Genomic DNA, 22447 nt, shown 5'->3' with positions numbered 1-22447 from the left:
TGGGGATTAATTAGTCAAAGCTGAAATACTGGAACAACAATATATGAAGTACCCCAGGGGAAGGCCAAAGAGAAATATATATGTAAATGTCTATGGCTGTACAATCAGCAAACATTTTTTGAATAATCAGGTTGTGTCGAGGACTGTTCAGGGCATTGTGGTGAACACAGAATTCATGGACTCAGTCCCAAATTCAGGCAGCTTATAGTTCATCTGGGAAGAAGACAGCTGTGAGTCCTGCCTCTGCCAGGCACAGAGACCCCTACAGTTTGCTTGGGATGGTTAATGGGGAAATGAATGAAGTGCCGATATGTTGTCCCTTCCGAATCCCTCTCAGAGCACCCTGTTGCTCTAAAATAGTGTGTATTTATAGGAAATGTGAGGGTAGTGAGGTCAACAGATTAGGAGACAATTGCCATAGAAAAGATAGCTTGTTACAGTTCCCAAGAAGAGGGGGTCACAGCACACCACGCAGGGCCACATAGGAAGCACAGGGTCCCTCAGGAGGCAGAGCGGGAGGGGTAACTGTGGGCCGGAGCATTTTTTGTGGTTTCTGTGGGAAGGAGTGGACAAAGCAGGGGAAGCAGAGTCAGGATTGGCGGGTTTGAATAATTTCAATGGGCTCTCAGCTTGGGGGCTGTTTCTAGTTGTCTAGTAGTTTGGTCATGGGATGATGTGCAGGTGGGTAGTGGCTAGGAGTGTGAGAGCCACATCAAGGAGGTGGTAGGTGTGTGGGCTCTGGATTGGTTGGTTTGCATTTGAAGAGGGCCCTCTTGGGTGAGTTGTTTTCCATCTATTGGAATTAGTAACCTTGGGAGGATGGCACCAAGCTATTCACCCCCATGATCCAAAAGCTTCCCACTGGGTCCCACTTTCAATACTTGAGATCACATTTCAACACGAGATTTGGAGGGGACAAACATCCAAACTATGTCAATAATCTTGTCAAAATGAAAATACATTCTAGTCATTGGATTTTCTAGTATTGTATGAAGATGAGGTTGGTTGTATGATTAGGAGGTTTGAAACTGTATAAACTCCTTAAATAGAAAGTTTTTATTTATTATCTCCTTTTTTTTGAGACAGTCTCACTCTGTCACCCAGGCTGGAGTGCAGTGCCACGATTTTGACTCACTGCAATCTCTGCCTCCTGGGTTCAAGTGATTCTCCTGCCTCAGCCTCCTGAGTAGCTGGGATTACAGGCATGTGCCACCACGCCTGGCTAAATTTTTTTTTTTTTTGTATTTTTAGTTGAGATGGGGTTTCACCATGTTAGGCTGGTTTCGAACTACTGACCTCAAATGATCCACCCACCTTGGCCTTCCAAAGTGCTGGGATTATAGGCGTGAGCCACTGAGCCCGGCCTATCATCATCTCCTTTTTGAGGAGGGGGGTGAGAGGGGGTGAAAGGGATGCCTAGGATGTTGGAGAAGGCTTTCCTGAAGTGTTTGGTCATCCTTGACTCTTATTTAAGTCTGAGGGACTAAAAGCTGGTGCACTCTGGGTGCTTGGGGAGATTTTGACAGGTGTTACTGCCTGGCTGGCAGTTTCAACAGGGGAAAGCCTCCCCCCGCAGTGTTCATATTTGTAGATCTTTTCTCTTCAAACATTCCCCAGGAAGGAATGCTCTAGTGTTTTTGGTTGGGAGTAAAAGCCAGGCTGCCTGTGTTCTAGGAGCCAAGTGGAACAAGAGGTCGGGGAGCTGTCTCACCAGTCATTGTAGACTTTAATATTCCTGTTTCCAGTACATTTCCTCCCCCTACTTCTAGCTATGCCTAGAGTCCCAAGTTCAAATTCTTTAATTTACCTTTCTTTTCCAGAGAGTGAAACATCCTGAGTTGGGTGGAGGAAGACAGCCCAGGAAGGGAGAAGGCATTCTTAAATGGAGTTTTAAAAGCCACCTTTCCTGTTTTATCTACCCTCAATTCCCGTTTCGCACTTACCTGGTGCCTCCTACTCCTGACCCTTTTGTAGGGAGGCAGAAGGTTCTGTGGCTCAGGTGGGCTTACTTGCTTGGGATGGTAAATGGGGACATTCACCTGCTGCCCCCAGTTAGCAGCCTAGGTGTACCAAAATGCCAGAGGTTTGTCTAGGTCCAGTTGTATGCCACACAGAAGGCCAGTCACTGAGACAATGAGTGTTGCCAGGGAAGAAAGCTTTGATTGGGTGCTATAGCTCAGGAGATGGAGATAAGCCTCAAATCCATCCTCCTGACCTACTAAAATTAGGGGTTTATATAGCAGGAAGAAAGGTAACTATATGTGAGAAAACAGGAATTAGGGAGAGATAAGGAAGAGGAGTTGATCAACAGGAAACAGGTGGTCTTAAGCAGTCATGATGGGTGAGGAGTCTGACTTCTCATGGTCCAGATGAGATGATCCTAGTAAGTTTTAGTTTTTTAATACTACCTGGAAGACCTGATGGATGGTTGCCTGAGAAAGCAATTCAGATAAGACAAATGTAACTTGCTCAGGTTTCAAGACTTGGAGGATCAATTTCTATGTTTATTCAAAGAAACCATAAACACCAGTTCTATGGGACAGCTGGGGTGATGTCATAATGGTGGCCCTTCCTGTCTCTTAATCTGGTTAAGTGGTCCTCAGGTTTGTGGCTTTTGTCTCCTCTCTTGCTCTTGGTACATGTGGACTTTTTGCCTTTCCTCTCCGCATTTCAGTGAAGAGAAAGGTCAGAAATATGGAATATATTATTTTTCTATAAAGTGAGATTATACTATACATATACCTTCAGGATCTATAAAACTCACTAAAGTAATTCACTATTTGTTGCATTTTAGCTGATTCTGTCACATAGAAATTTTAGGATAATGAAAATTCCTGGAAAATAGCCAATTTTCAAGGCAATTAAAATTCCAGATTTGTTAAAATGTGAATATGAGCTTATGAAGAATGTGTTTTCAGTTTTCAGATTGTGAGCCATGCCTTTAGTGAAGAGGAACATTGAGCCCCGGCACTTGTGCCGGGGAGCTCTGCCTGAAGGGATTACCAGCGAACTTGAATGTGTAACCAATAGTACTCTTGCCGCTATCATACGCCAGCTGAGCAGTCTGAGTAAGTCATCTTTTTTCTGATTACCAATGACATTAACTTTTTGTTAGCAAATTGATTTTAATAGTTAAATGATCGTCCAAAGAAGAGATTGCAGCTTTAAGGAAAAGATCCTTTCGCCTTCTGTATTTCCCAGTGTGAAATTGACCACTGCACCTGTACTGGGCTTGTGATGCTTAACTTTAGGCAATGAAGATGTGATGCTGTTACCAACTCACAAATTATTAGATAAGATCAAATGTGCAGATTTAAAAGTGTTAATTTTTAAAAGCTTTTGAAAATGAAGATAATTGGTAGTTTTTTTAAAACTATCAATTATTATGAATTATTTTGTTAAACTTGAATAGGACCAATTGTTTTGTTTTTTAAGTGTAATAGATTGAAAACTAGTTAGCACCTGTAATATGCCTGGCACATAGTACCTACTTAATAAATGTTTGTTGATTGAATAACATCCCAAATGAACCATAGTATAAAGCCAAACAATAGATTTGCTGATTTTAACCTACTAAAAGTTAAAATGCAGATACTGACTTCCACATTGAGGTGAACAGATCAGCTGGTTATTATATGTATATGGTACCATGTATATATTTGCATGCATAGATGTATGGCAAATGCAAGCTAGGAAGAAAAGGCTGCTGCTTATTCTCATTTTGAATATTAATATTAAATATCTGAAGAATATTTTATAAGACTCAAATATGCATGAAAATGCCTTTTCCTTCAAAGCTTTTTGAAGTTGCACTATTTTACCCCTAACTTTTACATTTATTTTGTGATCTTGTTTTCTCACTTCATCCTACTCCTTTTCAGTTTAGATGGTTTATGCGGCATTTTTGGTGACAGGTTTTCACAGTTAAATTTTTCAGAAACTCTGTTAATAACTAGAAAATCTTCCATGAAATGTCCCATATTGGTAGCCTCAAGCAAAGGGCAAATTTTTTTTTAACTCAACTACTTTTATTTATCTTGAAGAAACGCTGCAGGTAAGTATTGGTTTCTTTAATAGAATTGTACTGTATTATTACTGATATATTTTTAATAATATCTATAATCATTAGCTAAGGCAAAAGTACGTAAAGAAATTACATAAAATGTTTTTTAAAATAAAATTTTTCTGGAATCTAAGTTCTTACGATTGACTTTTGGTAGTGGTTATTGATAAAAATATACAAATTCACATAATTACGTGAAGACTCCTTGTAAATTATTGAAGGGTAAAATTGTTTTTGTGTGTATTTATTTTTGTAGGAATGCTTTTAGTCTCTTGTTTTTATGGCTGAAATGCCTGTTGGCGCAAAGTGTAAGTGATGAAAGCCAACATAAACTGTCAGAGTTTTAATAATCAATCTGTATCTCATGCTGTAATAATGAGCGGAGTGTTGTGTTAGTTGTGTTTATGGTGTTTGCTTGGCCACAGTCTCCTGTAAGTGAATCTGCCCACACAGTATGCCTTGTTCTACGTGGCCCTTGTGGTAAATAGAATAATAATAGCCCCTCCAGATATGTCCATGTCCTTATCTTTGGAACCTGTGGATGTGTTATGTTACGTGTAAGAGGGAATTAGGGTTGCTAGTCAGCTTACTTTAAGAGAAGGAGATTACCCTGGTTTATCTGGTTGGGTTCAGTATAATCCACAAGGGTTCTTTAAATGGGAAAGGAGGGAGGTAGAAGAATCAGTGCCAGGGTGACGTCATGTGGGAAACACCCAACTGCCGTTGCTGGCTTTGAAGATGGAAGAAGAGGGGCCATGAGCCAGGGAATGCAGGCAGACTCGAGAAGCTGGAGAAGGCAAGGAAATTGATTCTCTCCTGAAGTCCCCAGAAAGAACACAGATCTGCCCATAGATTAGTTTTAGCCCAGTGAAATTCATTTCTGACTTCTGACATCCAGAATGGTAGGATAATAATTTGTGTTATTTTAAGCTGTTATGTTTGTGGTAATTTGACACAACAGCAATAGGAAACCACTCTAGTTTTGGTTGTGTTTTGTACCACCCTATACACTAGCCTCATGATTGGACCAGGGATGGGAACCTGCCTAGTGGATAGTCAGTTCTGAGTTAGGCTACTGCAGTGCATCTCAACCTGGCTTCTCTATCAGAATCACTTGGGTTAGCTTTAAAACAGGATGCTAGGAATCACCCCAGAGATTGTGCTTCCAGTAAGCACCAGAGATGACCCACAAAATTAGATACCCATGTGTCTGGATGGAAAAGATGAGCTGGGTCAGTCAGATCCTTTCAGGAAGTTTGAACTAAGAAATGCAGTGAATTTGCTAGTCTCTTATGAGACCTGCTGCTAAAATGTCATCCGGGGATGAAAAAGCCATAATGACCACCTGTTAGGCAGAGTTGTGGGAGGGGGCAGAACCCAGGAGGAAGCAGAAGGAAGCCAGTTGATAAGAAAAGGCAAAAGAAGGGTGTACAAAGAGAAGCAAAAACATGAGCGAGACCGCAGGGCCCACAAGGTGGAGGCAGCAGCTGCTTCTAGACCTGCCCAGGATGGCTTTCCCCTCCCATTTGTGGTGCAGGGCTTGGGTGTCCTCACAGTGACCCTTCCTCACTTGAGGTTCGTTGAGTGCATCTGGGGCTTACAACCCAAAGAGCCTTACAGAAAGAGGAGCACAGTAATATATACTGCCAAGGATATAATTTTGGAAAACGAAGATAATTGAGTGCAATGAACTGAATGTTTGTGTCTCCCAACAATTCCACGTTGAAATCCTAATCCTCACTGTAATGCTCTTTAGAGCTAGGATTTTGGGGAAGTAAGAGGTCATGAGGTGGAGTCCTCACGAATAAGATTAGTGCCCTCATTAAAAAGGCCTGAGAGAGACACCTTGCCCCTTCTGCCTAGTGATGCCAAAGCAATGAGGCACTGTCTTGAAGAAGGGAGAGCAACCCTCCCTAGACACCAAATCTGTTGGTACCTTGACTTTGGAATTCCCAGCCTCCAGAACTGTAAGAAATAAATTTCTATTGTTTATAAGCCACCTGCTCTGTGGTCTTCTGTCGTAGTAGCTCATATTGCCTGCGACACTGAATTACTGATTGGTGTTAGAATATCAAAGTAGATTATCTGTAGTTTATTAGTGTTTATTCATTCATTCTTCTTTGTATTTCATATAATTATATCTCTTATCAGGTACATGATCGTGATTATCAGCAGCCTAAAGTAGTAGTCTTCCTTAAAAGATGCCGTTTTATGGGAGTAAACATTCTCTGTTTTAATCTACTATTCTTTTACACACATTGGCAAAATAAATATAAATATAAATACAAATATGAGACAAATGGAAAAGGAAAAATATGTGACCTGTAATCAAGAGAAACAGAAGTCAGTCAGTAGAAGCAAGACCCACAGATGATCCCGGTTTTGGAAATAACTGATGAGTACTTTAGAGTAGTTATGAAAAATTTATTGAGGGGGCTTCCAGTTTCTGGTCTGGCTTTTAAAGAGTTTGGAAGTCACTCCTGTCTACACAATAAGAGGAAGCTCGATAATCTGAAAACCAACTTTTTGAAAGATCCACCAAAGAACTGAAGTTACAGGACAAACTGATGCCCCCAAATTTGGAAAGTAAGTACAGGGGACAGCAAATAACTTTGAATTGGATTCTGCTTAGAAGTTAACCACATTTATAATTTTAAAAATAATTGATAAGTCACATCAACATGATTATAAAGTAGGAAACAGATATGCAGTTATTACAACCTGCTACAAGACAACACTAGCACATAGTAAATGACATCAATGTTTTACCTCAATCTTTAATTGTTCATGGTTTGCCACTGGATATTAATATATTACAGGGGATAAGGAAAGTTATATGCAAATATATATGAGCTAAAGTTGTTAGGAAGAATAAGAGAATGTAAAGGAATGTTTTTATGTTATTTTTAAATTTTGTAATCATTCACCAGGTATTTAAAAATTGTAGGAATGTATGAGCCTATAGTATTAAAAGTCTTCTTTTACAGAGTATTCATTCCTATGACAAAGTCAAAACATAATCTTTTTTTAAATTCGTTTGGGTACCTACCCAGCCATTATTCAGTGGGTCCAAATGAAAATGGATTGTCTTAATCCTCCCCACTTTGCTGCTCACCCCCCACACCTGTGTCACTCCCCTCCCACCCTTACCTCCACTCCCCACAGCAGAAAATCATTTTCAGGTACAGATTTGGATAGATGATGTATAATTATATGCTTCCTATAAGTGATACAGAGGGGGACTAGACTTTCTCTACATATGTATCTTAGGGAAAACACCAGTGCAACTTAGGGATTTGCCTTGAGCCTGCACTGGTCATCCCTGCTTGAGCAGCAGGGACTTGCCCTGGAGACCTACTGTGAAAACCCAGGGCAACTAATTGTTCTAGGGAAGGAAAAACAGACCAGGACTCCACAGGGAGTTTCTCTGGTCTTTTCTAAATAGGAAGAGAGTTACCTGATCATTCTGATTCTTGTCACATTTATGGAGACAGTTCAGGGTCATGAGGATTTAAATAACTTTGCATAAAGCAAGAAAAGAATCTGGTCTTAGATAGCAAATGGAATTCTGAAAGCCCTACAACTTTACATAACTTTTGGGAAATCTGTAGGTTTTTAGCTCTGGATATGCTCTTACTACATCCAAATCAGACACTTCAAGGGTCAGAAATTTTGTCACCGTTAAATTTTTAACGGTGGGTTTAACAGGCTTTTTAGGGAATTGAAATCTTTCCAGTGAGACTATATTGAATTTAGTAACAGTCATAGAAATGAAAGAGAGGAAATTTGTAACATGAATGACCATATAGTTTAAAAAGATCACCACATTCAAAGGTTTGTCCAATAATTTTTTTAAGTCTTTTTTAATTTTCAGATTTTTTTCTTTGAGTGTTACTTCTGATACAGTACAGTGTGAGCAATCCCAGTGGCTGGGGGAGGAAAGCCGCTTGCCAAACAGTTTTAGGTGTGTTACTTGGTTTTCCAGCTAGGGAATTTCGATATTTTTTCCTTCAAATAATGACAGTTTAGTGTAGCAATTAACATTAAACCGGGAGTGCTTTTTCATCATTTTCCTTGATTAATAATCTGAATGCTCTTGTTCCTGTCAGCCAGTTGGTCAATTAAAATCACAGTATCTTGTAATCAAATTCCTACTGATATCATGATGTAGTTTCAATATAATTTGCTTAAAAAGGAGATGACATTTGTGCCAAGGATGACAAAGCTTCTTTTTAATACCTCATGTGTTTGGTTTTGCTACTTTTTTTTTCTTTGTTCTTGTGATAATAGCTGTTTTTCCCTCCTCCTCCTTAAAATTCTTCTCAGGATGTCACAAAGAAAGGAGTTAGAACTTTAGTGAGCCCTGCTGAAAAAAAAAAGTTTGGTGACATTAATGGTACTATTAAGATAATATAGAAAATTTAGCATAGAAACACACAAAAGAGTCAGCTTCACAAAATTCCGTCAATCAGAAAAAATTGTTTGTAATACTTTGAACATATCTTTATACAGATGGTATCTCATTGTACATGTGGTTTTATAAAACCCATACTCACTGTACAGTAAACATCTGTATTGATTCTTATAAGACACATTTTTGAATAGCTGGAGATTATTATATTGATACACCATAATTATTTAACCATTTTACTAATGTTGGACATATAGTTGTTTATTTTGGGGGGAACACTATTATAAATTCTTATTCAAAATAATTACATACATCTCTGGTTGTTTTTGATTTTTTTAAAAAAGATTTCTTATGTCTTAGGAGTCATCAGGATTCCTCATAATGAGCAAAGATAGTCGTCACAAATGGCCCAAAATTCTGTGATTCCATTAATTTTAAATATGCTTCTCTCTTTACAAATCATTATAAAATCTATTTTTTATTTTCATGTGCGGAGTAATTGTACAAATGAGAAAGGAAGTCTGTTTTCTTTTCAAAGGTTTTTAAGTGATTGTTTTTATTAATACTCCTTAAGACACACATTGTGTTTCCCAGTCAACCAAATGCACTCTAATACAGTTGCTTTATATAATTGGATCTGAAATTTGGAGGTGTATTAATTGACATAAGTGCAGTTCTACTCAGGATAGAGATTTAAGTATTTTAAAGGCATGCGCTGAATAAATTTCTTGGATGCTTTTAGCCAAACAAGATTTTTTGGGGAGGTGAGGAGGATAAAACACAGTTTATGAAGTAACTAGATTATAAGTAAATTTCTGTACAGTTTGAGGCTAGGGTTGTGGGTAAGTTAAGATAAAATATATTGAGGTATCTGGACAGAAGTTGACTGGGAGGAACACAGCAAGAACTTAATAATTTTTAATGCTGCAAACTTAGTTTTTGCATCTCTCATGAACAAAGAAAGCCAGTGCAGGTAGGTAAAAAGTAGTGTATACTTAAGAAACTAGAAGATAGAAGTTCTGTCAGCAGGAGAATTGATGGCAAATATAAGGGCCCACCACCCCAACAAAAGGCAGGATTATAGGGGATTCACAGACTCTCATTACCCACCATTTGACCCGGAATGTCAGAAATACTTTCTTAAGGGTATTGTAGAAGTAATTATTAGTTAGGTTTTTTATTTCTCCTTCCTCCATATGGATTTTAATATAGCAGAATTTAATGCATCGTAATTCTTAGGAGCACAAGTTAGAGAGTCAGCCAAATCTGAATTTTTAGTTGTGGCTGTCACCAAATTTGTCTGGTTTTATCATCTCTCTTCTTTGTATGTCATATAATTGTATCTCATATCAGGTACATGATTGTGATTATCAGCAGCCTAAAGTAGTAGTCTTCCTTAAAAGATGCTGTTTTATGGGAGTAAACATTTGCTGTTTTAATCTACTATTCTTTTACACACGTCTGGCAAAATAAATATAAATATGAGATAGGTAGAAAAGGAAAAATATGTGACCTGTAATCAAGAGAAACAGAAGTCAGTCAGTAGAAGCAAGACCCACAGATGACCCCAATTTTGGAAATAACTGATAAGTACTTTCAAGTAGTTACGAAAAATTTATTGAGGGGGCACCCAGTTTCTGGTCTGGCTTTTAAAGAGCTTGGAAGTCACTCCTGTCTACACAATAAGAGGAAGCTCAATAATCTGAAAACCAACCTTTTGAAAGATCCATCAAAGAACTGAAGTTACAGGACAAACTGATGCCCCCAAATTTGGAAAGACAGAAACCCATGGACAGAAAGCCTTGTGGGAACCATTTCAGGGTTGCAGAAACTTGGTGAGTTGCTGGAAGCTCAGTGAGGACAAGTTTGAGAGTTAGAAGCTCCAGAGGGGCCCAGTCAGAGGGGCTTCCACACTTGTGTGTTTTACTGCTAGCAACCTTACCAGGTTCTTACATTGAAGATTGGAGAAAAATCTCTTTGTTAGTCCATTCAGGAAAGGGGAATGGACTTTAAAGTAAGCCCAAAACATCTGGGCACGGTGGCTCACACCTGTGATCCCAGCACTTTGGGAGGCCAAGATGGGTGGATCATGAGGTCAGGAGTTCAAGACCAGCCTGGCCAAGGTGGTGAAACCCCGTCTCTACTAAAAAAAAATACAAAAATTAGTCAGGTGTGGTGTTGGGCACCTATAACCCCAGCTACTCAAGGGGAGAGGCAGAGAATTGCTTGAACCTGGCAGGCAGAGGTTGCAGTGAGCAGAGATTGCACCACTGCATTCCAGCCTGGGCAACAGAAAAAAAAAAAAAAAAGCACTCAAAACATTTGACTCTTTTTAACATGCCTGCTCTCAAAAGAAATTATTTCAACAGAGCCTAACAGACTGAGATTTTACCAGAGCTTAACAGACCTGGTTGGAGGGAAATACCCAACTCCGGTCCCTTCTGGTCTTCCTGCCTAACCTGAGGGGAAGCGGGAGTGAGACCCAGGGCCACAGGCTTACTAGAAGACTGAGACCCCAGTCATAGGAATGTAGAGCACTCCCTTTTCACTGCCCCCCACCTGACACCTTACCAGCATAGCACTAAGGGCCTGTGTACTGGGATTCCTTTCACCTTGTGTGTCACGTCTGGTTTTCATCAGAAAATTACAAAGCATACTAAAAGGCAAAAAACACAGTTTGAAGACACAGAGCTAGCATCAGAACCAGATTCAGATATGGGAGGAGTGTTGAACTTGTCAGACCAGGAATTTAAAAGAACTATGATTAATATGCTGAGGGATCTAATGGAAAAGTAGATAACATGCAGGGACAGATAGGTAATGTCAGAGAGATGGAAATTCTAAGAATTGAGAAAAATATATTGAATGTACTGCAAAAGGTGAACAATGTGTGAGGAAATAGCAGTTTCAGAAGAGAAATGGAAATCATTTTTTTAAATACCAGAACTGAAAAATACAGTATCAGAAAGAAAGAATTCACTTGATGGACCTAACAGCAGACAGGACACAGCAGAAGTGATTGGTGAACTTGGAGATAAGTTAATAGAAATTATCTAAACTGATTCACAAGAGAAAATGAATTTAGAAAGTAACAGCAAAATTTTAGAGCATTCAAAATATGGGACCATATCAAATGGTCTGACACATACGTAATTGGAATCTTAGAACAAAAGGAGAAAAAGAGAAGGAATAGAGCAGAAGAAGTAATGGAAGATAAGTTTTGAATATTGATGATATATATCAACTAACAGACACAAGAAGCTCAGCAAAGTCCAGAAAGTATAAAGAAAACCACGTCATAATAAAATTGCTAAGGAGGCCAAGGCAGGTGGATTACTTGAGGCCAGGAGTTCGAGATCAGCCTCGCCAGCATGATGAAACCCCACCTCTACTAAAAATACAAAAATTAGGCTGGTACGGTGGTGCATGCCTGTAGTCCCAGCTACTTGGGAGGCTGAGGCATGAGAATGGCTTGATCCTGGGAGGCAGAAGTTGCAGTGAGCCGAGATTGCACCGCTGCATTCCATCATAGGCAACAGAGCGAGGCTCCATCGTAGGCAACAGAGCAAGACTCTAAAAAAATAGAAAACAGAAACAAAAAACCAAAAATTTTTCTAAAGGAACAAAGATGAAGAGAAAAGCTTAAAAGAAGCAAGAGGAAAAATATACATCATGCAAAAGAAGGGAACAATGTTAAGGATGACAGCTGACTTGATCAGAAACATTGGACCAGAAAACAGTGGATAAGTGCTAAAAGAAAGAAACTTGTCATTCTATAATTCTATAGTCAGTGAAAGTATCTTTTAAAAATGAAAGACATTTTGTTCAGACAAAAATCTCAGAGAATTAGTCTTCCAGCAACCTGTACTACAAAAAAATCTTACGCTGCAGGGAAATGATAACGTTTGGAAACCTGGATCTGCAAGGGGTCCAGATCACCAGACAAAGTAAATGTGGGATTAAATAGAAAATATCATCAATAATTAGGTCTGTATCTGCTTAAAAGACTAGCAACTGTTTAAAATTTATGGCATTTATAATCTATGTGACAGTAAAATATGTGGCAGTAAATGCTGAGTGTGAAAGTGATAAATAGACTTACACTGTTGTGTTTTACATTGTTTATGAAGTACTATGTTATTTGAAAGTAGAGACGAGTTAAGGGTACATAGTATAATTTCTAGTAACCATCAAGAATAACATATAGATATCAAATGAAATCCTAAAATAATGATTTGATTATCCCAGAAGGCAAGAAAGGAAGAACAAAGGAAGAAGGAACAGAAGGGCCAAGTGGAAAACAGTCAGATGATAGATTTAATCCTAACCACATCAATAATTTCTTTAAATAGAAACATTTTAAACTTCTTCTTAAAAGGCAGAGATTATCAGGCTAAATTAAAAAGTGAGACTAAAATACATGCATTTTGAGGATGAAGACACTGATTTAAGGAAAGTTAATGAAAAAACATGCCCTGCAAACACAAGGTATAAGAAAGCTGGTGTGGTCTCGTGAATGTCAGATAAAATAGACTATAAAACAGATAAGCCAGGACCTTTAGTGGTGATAAAAGAGTCAAGAACACAGAGCTTTAAATGTATATGTACCTAATAAGAGGACTGCAAACTACATGGAATAAAAATAGAACTGATGGGAGAAGTAGGCAAACTGAAAATCATAGTTGGAGATTTTAACAAGTACCCCTCAGTAATTGAAAGAACAAGTGGACAGAAAATATGTAAGGATATAGGGGGTTTGAACAATATACCAGCCAATCTGACTTAATTCATCTTTGTATACCAAACTCCCAAGTTGGAGAATACACATTCTTTTAATTTCCCATGGAACATACACCAAAACGGGACGTCTGGTAGGCCATAAAATAGTAAGTTTTAAAAGATTAATATACAGAGTCATGATAATGAGATAATTATAATCTTTTTAGATAATGCTCAAATATTGGAAAATCAAACAGTATTTAAAAAATAATCCTTAGGTCAAAGAAAAACTCAAAAGGGAAATTAGAAACTATTGCTAAACATGTGGTAATGAACACAAAATGCCAGTGTATTTGTGGGATTTCGTTAAAGAAGTGTATAGAGAAAAATTTGTAGTTTTAAATGTTATATGAGAAAAGAAGAAAGGTTTAAAATCATGAGCCCATGCCTCAGGTGGGCCCTTGGTGTTGCTCAGCACTCCCGTTGTAATCTCTGTGTTAATTAGTTTTTGTGCTCTTAGTTGCCTGTTTCATATCTTTCCACCTCGCACCTCCCCACTCTGCTGATGACTGTGCTTCTTATTTCACTGGTAAAAGAAAAGCAGTGAGAGGAGAAGTAAAGGTCTCCCTCTGACACATTGCACACTGATAGGCTCTGCATCCATGTGTCCTGTTCACCCTCCCTTAAATGGATGGGCTGTTCTTGCTCCTATCCAAGCTGTCTCCTCCAGCTGAGCACTGGATCCCATATCCTCAGGCTCCTTCCTGGCTACAGCACCTTCTTTCTTCTCTGTATTATCTTTTCCCCCTCTTTCTGTGTCATTCTCACCAAGTATAAATATGTAAAGAAATCTCCCAATTTGAGTAAATTTCAGATCATCCTCTCCCTGTCATCCCATTTCTTGCTCCCACAGCAAGATTCCTTGAAGGATGTATTCGTATCTCCATGGCCTCTATTTCCCACCTTGTCTGTTGTCCCCATTGAGATTTCATCACACTCACGCTTTTGAAACTGTGCTTATTGGCATGACCAGTGACCTGCATGCTGCTAAAATCCAGTGGTCAGGCTCAGCCTTCTTACATCATCTGTTACTGGCATGCGACTCACAGATAACTGCCTCCTCTGGAGAAACTCTCTTCACCTGCACAGTGGTCCACCACCTCACTCTGGTGTTTTTCCTACCTCACAAGCTGTTCTTTGTCTCCTCAATGATCTTCCCCACTTGGCTCTTCTCTGCCTGTTCTCATTTACTAAGTGACCTCATCAGGTCCCATGGCTCAAAATAGCATCTTTATGCTGATTATGTTCAAATGTATGTCTTCAGTTCTGACCTATCTCCTAGTTTCAAACTTACATACGACTATGCAACTGTCCACCCAGTATCTTCACTTGGATTTCTAATACATATCTCTAATCCCACATGTCTAAAATTGCACTTATGATTTCTTTCTCTCTTTCCCAGCCATCCCCCATATGTCTTAGCAAGTGGAAGCTCTCCTCTTAACAGTGCGTTTGATTGTCTTCTTTCTCTCATATCAGAGACATCCAGTCCAGTAGTGAATGAGGTCAGTCATCTTCAAAATGTGTAGCAAATCTGTATGCCTGTTAGCTGCCCTGATGTCACTATTCCAATCCAAGTCACTATGCCTATCGCCTTCTGTCAGATTTCCAGTCACTCCCTCAGACCCCCGCCCCAACATAAAGGAAAGGGCATCTATTTCTCTGTCCTCTTCTTCTGTCCTTTTCCCGATCACTCACTAGCCTTTAGCCACACTGGCTTCCTTGATGTTGCTCGCATACACTAAGCACGTATTTGTCTTCTGCCTGGAAGGTTCCTCCCCTAGATACTCATCTTCCTCCTCTTCAGTCAGTTGATACCATCCTATCAGAGAGGCCTTTTGTGACCACTGAAATACCACCACCCACTTCCTTCCACTTTGTTCTCTGTAAAAAATACTGCTTTATTTTCCCCATAGCACTTATTTCCACCAGACACATTGCTTGTTTATTGTCTGTTTTCCTCAGCCATAATACACCCTTCATGAGAACAGGGGCTGTGTCCACAAGTGTATTTCTTCAAGCAACAAGGACAAGGCCTGATACACAGTGGATGCTTGAATATTTGCTGAAAAAATGAATTTGCTTAATAATCAGTGTCTGTTATCTAAGTTCTTAAAATGCTTAGAAAGAATATTATAAAGAAGTATTTTAAAAGTTCATTGTCGTTAATTATGGTTGACGTTTCTTTTTATTTTTCTGAATTTTTCAGATTTTCTGTCGTGAGCATGTGTTAGTTTTATAATCAGGACTGTAGCAGTAGAGTCTTTAATTGGACTTTGGGCCATTTTTCCTACTGTTTACTTTCCTGTATTTTCTGTATTTCTTACAATAAGCATGCATTGCTTTTATAGGAGAAAAAATAGATTTAAAAAAGAGGAAAAAAACTTTAAGCCCAATATTATGACTCGTTATTTTATGGAATTCAATAGGAACTGACATTACAGATACTATAATAAAGTTTCTTTTTTAACTTTTCATTTTGAAATGATTTTAGACTTTAAAAAGATCAAAAACAGTACAAAGAATTTCCATCAACTTTCACCCAGATTTCCCAGATTTTGTTTTACATTTCTTCTTTTTCTCAGACTTCTCTTCCACTTTTCCACTGTACATATGCATGTATGCATATATATTAAAAATCATATCTTTTTTGTCTCCTTTAATCTGAAATAGTTCCTCAGTCTTTCTGTGACTTTTATGACCTTGACACTTTAGAAGGGAACCAGCATTTATGTTATGGAATGTCCCTTGGTCTGGATTTTCTAATGTTTCCTCGTGACTAGATTTAGGATATTGACAGAAATATCACATGGTGATGATGTGTCCTCCCCTGTGCGTTTCATTAGGAAGCTCGTGTCCGCTTGTGCCATAACTGGTGGTACTGACTTTCATCAGTGGATTGATTACCCCAAGTTTCTGTAATGCAAAGATTTTTTTCCCTATGTGATTAAAAAGTATATGGGGAGACACTTTGAGACTATATAAATGTTCTGTTTCACATCCTTCTATGAACCCACTAGTCTCAGCATCCACTGATGATCCTTGACGGAAACAGTTGCTGTGGTGGTTGCAGAATGGTGATTTTTTTGTCATGCCATAATTTCTTCAACATTAGTTAGTTAGCGTTCTGCTGCAAATGCTTTCACTTATTTCCCTATTTATTTACTTGTTCATTTATATCAGTATGGACTGATGGATTATTTCATTCTGTGGTTTATAATCCATTGACTTATTTTGATCCTTACGTTTCTCCACATTTGTCTGGTGGGAGCCCTTTCAGACAGGCTTCTGTGTCCTTTTGACATCTCCCCACCAATCTCAGAAGTAAAGTCCTTTGAGCACCTTACTCTTTCTAGCACAGCAATACATTCTAGGCTCATGTGGTTTTCTACCCTCAGCCCTGGAGTCATTTTTCCAAGAAGCCTGATTCCTTTTAGTGGAGAACAAAAAGCCAAAATCTTGACAAACCAAGATCTAGGTGCCAGTGTGTGTGCTAAAATTTATGAAAGCCCTAGTTATGACTGCTCTTTTGTTCCCAGAAAGGACTCATACAAGATACCTTGATTGTTTCCAGTAAATCTCCACTTTTAAATACAGCTGAAAATCCATGTACAGTTCTTATGCTTTGGCAATTTAGAGATGTGAGACAAAGTCAAAACATTAGTGATTTTCTTTATACTTTGTTTTCCAAAGTAAAAAAATTTCTTTGAAGCTATTCATGTCTTAAAACAACTGAGTAAAGTGTAGTTTCATAAACAAATGAAAACATTTACCTTTCTCTTTACCTAAATTCTCTTTACTTAAAACTGTCTTTACCTAAATTCTTTTTACCTAAAACTCTCCAGAATTTAGAAACTATTTATCAGGGGCTAAGGCCAAAATAATTGTCACCTAGTTACTAAAAATAATTCATTATTCAAAAAATAACGTATAATTTCATGTCGTGACTGACCCCATGTTACTAACAATCTGTCCAGCCTACAATAAGCAACAAAATTGTTTTTCCCCCACCAAGAAACATGACTTCCTGGTAATAAACCTTCCCAACACCAAGAAATAAAAAAAAGTCTTATCATTCTAACCCAAACAAAAATTAATCATCAATACTTCCATAAAAATTTTTAATTTAAAAGTACAGTTAATATACAAATATATCCCAATTTCATTATGTTTTCTCTGATCTATAACTCACTTTCATCCTATTTAAAATTATTTATTTTAAATAAATACCATGTATAATCTGTAGTTCCTTGTAATAGTCCCATTAAAATAGATTAGGTACAGAAAAAGATGACATCAAGAAAAATATGAGATCATACTAATTAAAAAAATACAGTCCAAAACATGTTTTCTAATAAATAGACAAGTATACACACCAAGCCCAATACTCATTCCTTACGACTATGACAACTGTGACTAAAGACTATGGACTTTCCTAGAGAAGAGCCTTCCTGACTACAATCACTGCTGGTCTTGTAAATACAACCAGAGGGTTGAATTATGACCAGAAGGGGGAACTTGTGAGACAAAGTAACAAAAGTAAGAAGCCCTTTGGTCATTCGCTGGCATTCGCTTGGCTTGCCAGCAGAATTTCACAAAATCCCTTGTCAACAAAACTTCACAAAGTACCTGACTCAAGGACTGAGAGCAGCCCTCTGGAAGAATGCCCTAAAGATGATACAGGGGGTAGAGCGCAGGTTCCTGCATCTCCTGCCTAAATCACTGCATTTTCCAAAAAAGGTGAATTAATAATCCTAGCCCTCATCTTTTCCTATACAGAAGATAATGTCTAAGGATTTTGCTTTTATCATCTGTAACCAGATGTATCCTCACATTTTACTCTATTGTAACTTGTATTAGGTTGGTGCAAAAGTATTTAATATAACTTCTAAACACATTTGATATACCTGCTAGACACAGGCAGGCCACCATCACTTATATATAAACTGTGGGCCAAAATACTACTTTAAAATAGTCTAACAGCTCTTGAGAAGCCTCTTCTGGCATACATTCCTCAGTAAGACTTACAAATAAAGCTAAGTTTAATTCTTCAAAAGCCTGATTTTTCTTTAGTTGACAGAGGCATTTATCTCAACCTGATGTACTTGGACATGAGTTCATGTGGTACTAATAAGTCCAGAAGTGGAACTTTTGTCAACAAAGAATGAATAAATTGCATTTACCTCAGTGTGCTCCATAATTCAGAATTAGTTTAGCTATTAATGGACTTGCCATTGAAAGAGTGAGTAGAATTCAGCTTTTCAAATTATTTACTGTTTGCAAAACTGAAGATTGTAATTATAACACTATTCTTATTCATCAGAAAATATAGCTCTTTCCATTTTTTTCTCTTCAGACACTTGTCAGCTTTCAACAGCTGGCAAAATATTAATTATGCAAGTCTTTAAATTTTATGTCCCTTTATAAATTGAGAACTTCTGAGTGGAAATGTAGTATCAGTTGCATGTTTTTCAAATAGGGTTAGGCATCGGACATAGAGGCAAATGTTGCCTGTCCTTTTCTGCTTATTCAGCATCGAGCTGAGAGTACATGGTGTTGTTCTCAACAATAGTTGCTGTGCTTTGAGAGTATTGCTGTCACTTTTGCAAGAGGCTATTGTGTACACTCCCGTATTCTTGGTGTATATGCTGTCCCATTAATTAGTTTTCTGTACAGCCGAAGGGGATGGGATGGAGCTTTTGAAGTTGCACTGGAGTATATGTGTATATATAAATTTATTTTAAACTGTGAATTGTCAAGCAGAAACACAAGAATTGGTTTCATTTTGTGAGTATGTCAGACATTCAGAAATAAAGAACTGGTAGACTTGAATATGAAGCATTTGGAACATGGTGCTCATCTACAAATCACCCAGCATTTCACCAAATGGATTCTATAAAACAGTAGTTTTGAAAGATGTTATTAGGTGTCTCCAGGCCCAGTCACTATGAGAACATTATATGTTAGATGCTTCTCTTGCAGATTGCCAGTGCACATTAGCTTATTACTGACTTTGAGACACCCCAAGGCATAGAAACATGTTTAATCCTTTTAGCTCCTCATTGCCCAGCCTGCCTTGAGCAGGAAGCATTTTGTTGGCTTTGTGCTTGTTAACAAGAAACACTGGCATAGATCATGTGTTTTTCATTCAGCTGATAGTTGTTGAGCAGTGGGTGAGCGTAAGCAGTGCAGAGGTGAAAGGCAGAACTCCAATTCTCCTAGAGTTTAGATGAATGAAGGCAAGATTAGAGTTCTCTGACGAGTCCTGTGATCCAGGTCAGCTTAGGGCATTGTGGAGCACAGAAGGGGGCAAATGCTCTTACAGAGCCCAGTCTGCATCCTGAGTTAGCCAGGACTTAGTTCTTGTGTTTTTATTCACTTATTCTGAAATCTTTTCTGAGAACCTACTATAAGCCAGGCATGCTCTAGACATTGGAGACTGATATAGCAGTACACAGAGCTAAGGGGAATCCTTGTCTTTGTGGATCATATGTTCTAGTGGTGGGAGACAGATGAGAAACAAGATGAATACATACAAGTGCATAATTTATTACTTGGTGATTAGTGCTAATCAGGAAAATACAGCAGAGCAGGAATAAGAGGGGTGTGTGATCACATGTGTGATGAGGTGATGGCATTTAGCCAGGGCTGCTAGGAAAGCCTCCCTTAGAAGGTGACATTTGGGTGTAGAGCTAGATGAAGTGAGGGAGCAAGCCATGTGAGTCTCTGGAGCAGAAGTGGTCTACACAGAAGGAACTGGAAATGCAAAGGCCTGGGGAGAAGGGGGATGCTTGGCATGTCTGAGAAACAGTGAGGATGCCAGGGTAGTTGGAGTGAGACATACAAGGGAGAGGTTTATAGGAGATGAGGCCCAAAGGTGAACAGAGCTAGATCGTGTAGGAGCTTATAAGTGGTCATCTGGCCTTTAGCTTTTATTCTGAGTGAATTGGCAAGGCATGGAATGGATTTGAACACTCAGAGGAGTAACAGGATCTGAGGCTGGTTTGGACAAGATGGCTGGGGCTGCTCGGTTGAGAGTGAACTGAGCAGGGGCGTGGCTAGACGCAAGGTTGCTGAAGACCTATCCCTTGGCGGTTAGGGAGGTCGAGGCGAGTGGTGATTATGCCTTGGGGCAGGGTAGCATCAGGGCAGGTGGTGCAGAGCAGTCAGACCCTGGATATATTCTGAAAATGGATGTGTATGACAGTTTGCTGGAGAGCCAGTGTGGAGTGTGAGTGATTGAGAGATGGCAAGGATGACCCTAAAGTCTGTGACTGGAGCAACAGGAAGAATGGAGCTGGCTCTTCCAAGAGGGGAAGATGGGAGAGAAGCAGGCTTATGAGGGGGTGTGAGAACTCCATTCCAGGCAAGTTATGTTTCAGTTATTAGACACCCAGTGATGCTGCCAGTAAGGAGTTTGATACATGCGTCAGGATCTCAGGAAGAGGTCCATCTGGAGGTAGAAATTTAGGAATCATCAGCATAGAGGAAGTGTTTACAGCCATTAGACCGGATGAGACGCCTAAATGAATGTTGATGGAAAAGAGAAGAGGTTGGAATATTTACACAGATCTTTTTTTCTATTTCAGTAGTTTTTAAAAGTGGAGTTTTGGAAATATTAAAACACTAGGTTTAGAAGCAGAAGTAATTAGCTTTTTTTTTTTTTTTTTTAAGCAAAAAGAACTTTTGTTAAATAAAAAGAAAAAGCCAAGACCTTGTGCCCTGGGCTCCTGTGGAGTTTTGATCCTGGGGAGGGAGGAAGCAGCAGAGGGAGCGGAGGGCCCGCAAGGCGGGAGGGCACCTGCAGGCTCTTGGCAGGCAGGCTTGGCCTGGGCATCATGGTCAGCACTGGGCCGTGCCACGGAGAGGCCGGATGGATGAGGCCTGAGAACTGGCCCTTGACTTAGCAGGGAGAGATGGTCTGCTGAGTTGGGTCAGCCCTTTCATAGAGTGATAGGGCAAAAACAGGACTGGTGTGGGGTTGGGCAGAATGGGGAAAGGGGCGAGGACAGAGCAGCATGGGGTACTCTGGGGAAGCTTTGCTGCGAAGGGAAGAGAGTAAGAGTGTAGGGTGAGGAGCAGGGGAAGAGGGAGGGTTTTTTCAGTGCAGAATTCTAGATTTTTATGATTTTCTTCTCCAGCTTTTTAAAAAAAAATTGTGATAAAATTTACATAACATTAAATTTACCTTAACGGTTTTTAGGTGTACAGTCCAGTAGTGTCTTTGTGTGTTGCTATAAAGAAATACCTGAGGCTGGGTAACTTATAAAGAAAAGTTTATTTAGCTGATGATTCTGCAGGCTGTACAAGAAGTGTAACACCAGCATCTGTTTCTGGTGAGGCCTCAGAAAGTTTCCACTCATGAAGGAAGGTGAAGGGGAGCTGTGTGTGCAGAGGTCACATGGAGAAACAGAGGAAACAAGTAGCGGGAGGTGCCGCCAGGCTCTTTTTAACAGCCAGCTCTCACAGGAACTACTAGAGCAAAAACTCGCTCACCCAGAGAAGGCATTAGTCTATTCACGAGGGATCCACCCTTGTGATCCAAACAAATTCCATTATGTCCCACCTCCAACATTGGGGATCACATTTCAACATGAGATTTGGAGGCAACCAGCATCCAAACTGTAGCAAGTAATGTTAACTACTGTGTACACATGGTTGTGCAGCAGATCTCCAGAATGTTGTCATCTTGCAGAAGTAAAACTCTGCACTCATTAAAGAACTCCCCATTTCCCTCTTCCTCTGACCCCTGGCAACCACCATTCTACTGTCTGTCTGTATGAAATGGACTACTTTATAATATACTTTATGATTCCCCATATAAGTGGAATCATACAGTATTTGTCTTTTTGTGACTGGTTTATTTTGCTTAGCCTAATGTTATCCTCAAGGTTCATCCATGTTGTAGCATGTGTCAGAATTTCCTTCCTTTAAAGGCTGAATAATATTCCATTGTATGTGTGTACCACATTTTGTTTATCCGTTCATGTATTGATGGACACTCAGGTTCTTCCACCTCTGCTACTCTGAATAATGCTTCTGTGAACATAGGTATGCAAACATCTCTTCACATCCTTGCTTGCACTTCTTTACGGGTGTATACTCAAGTAGAGTTGCTGGGTCATATGTTTAATTTTTGGGGGAGCCACCACACAGTTTTCCACAGCAGTTGTACCATTATACATTCTCATCAA

The 22447-nt window shown here is 39.2% G+C and overlaps 1 protein-coding gene across 2 annotated transcripts in view; it reads left to right on the top strand.

Annotated features, from left to right (window-relative positions):
* Nucleotides 1–2617: 2617 nt before the first annotated feature.
* The window catches only part of LOC116464153 (actin-binding protein WASF3-like), a 39726-nt gene continuing 19896 nt past the window's right edge, over nt 2618–22447 (top strand). For both annotated transcript variants that reach the window (XM_032147425.2, XM_058434993.1), the window contains exons 1-2: nt 2618–2685; nt 2919–3068. In XM_032147425.2, coding sequence (XP_032003316.2) covers nt 2936–3068 — 133 coding nt within the window. In that variant the 5' untranslated portion in view covers nt 2618–2685; nt 2919–2935. The remainder of the gene's footprint in view (nt 2686–2918; nt 3069–22447) is intronic.

The sequence above is a fragment of the Hylobates moloch genome, unplaced genomic scaffold (genome assembly GCF_009828535.3).
Source record: "Hylobates moloch isolate HMO894 unplaced genomic scaffold, HMol_V3 SCAFFOLD_227, whole genome shotgun sequence".
NCBI classification, from domain to species: domain Eukaryota; kingdom Metazoa; phylum Chordata; class Mammalia; order Primates; family Hylobatidae; genus Hylobates; species Hylobates moloch.
Note: the sequence above shows the minus strand (reverse complement) of the source record. Positions and strands in the feature narration are given on the sequence as shown.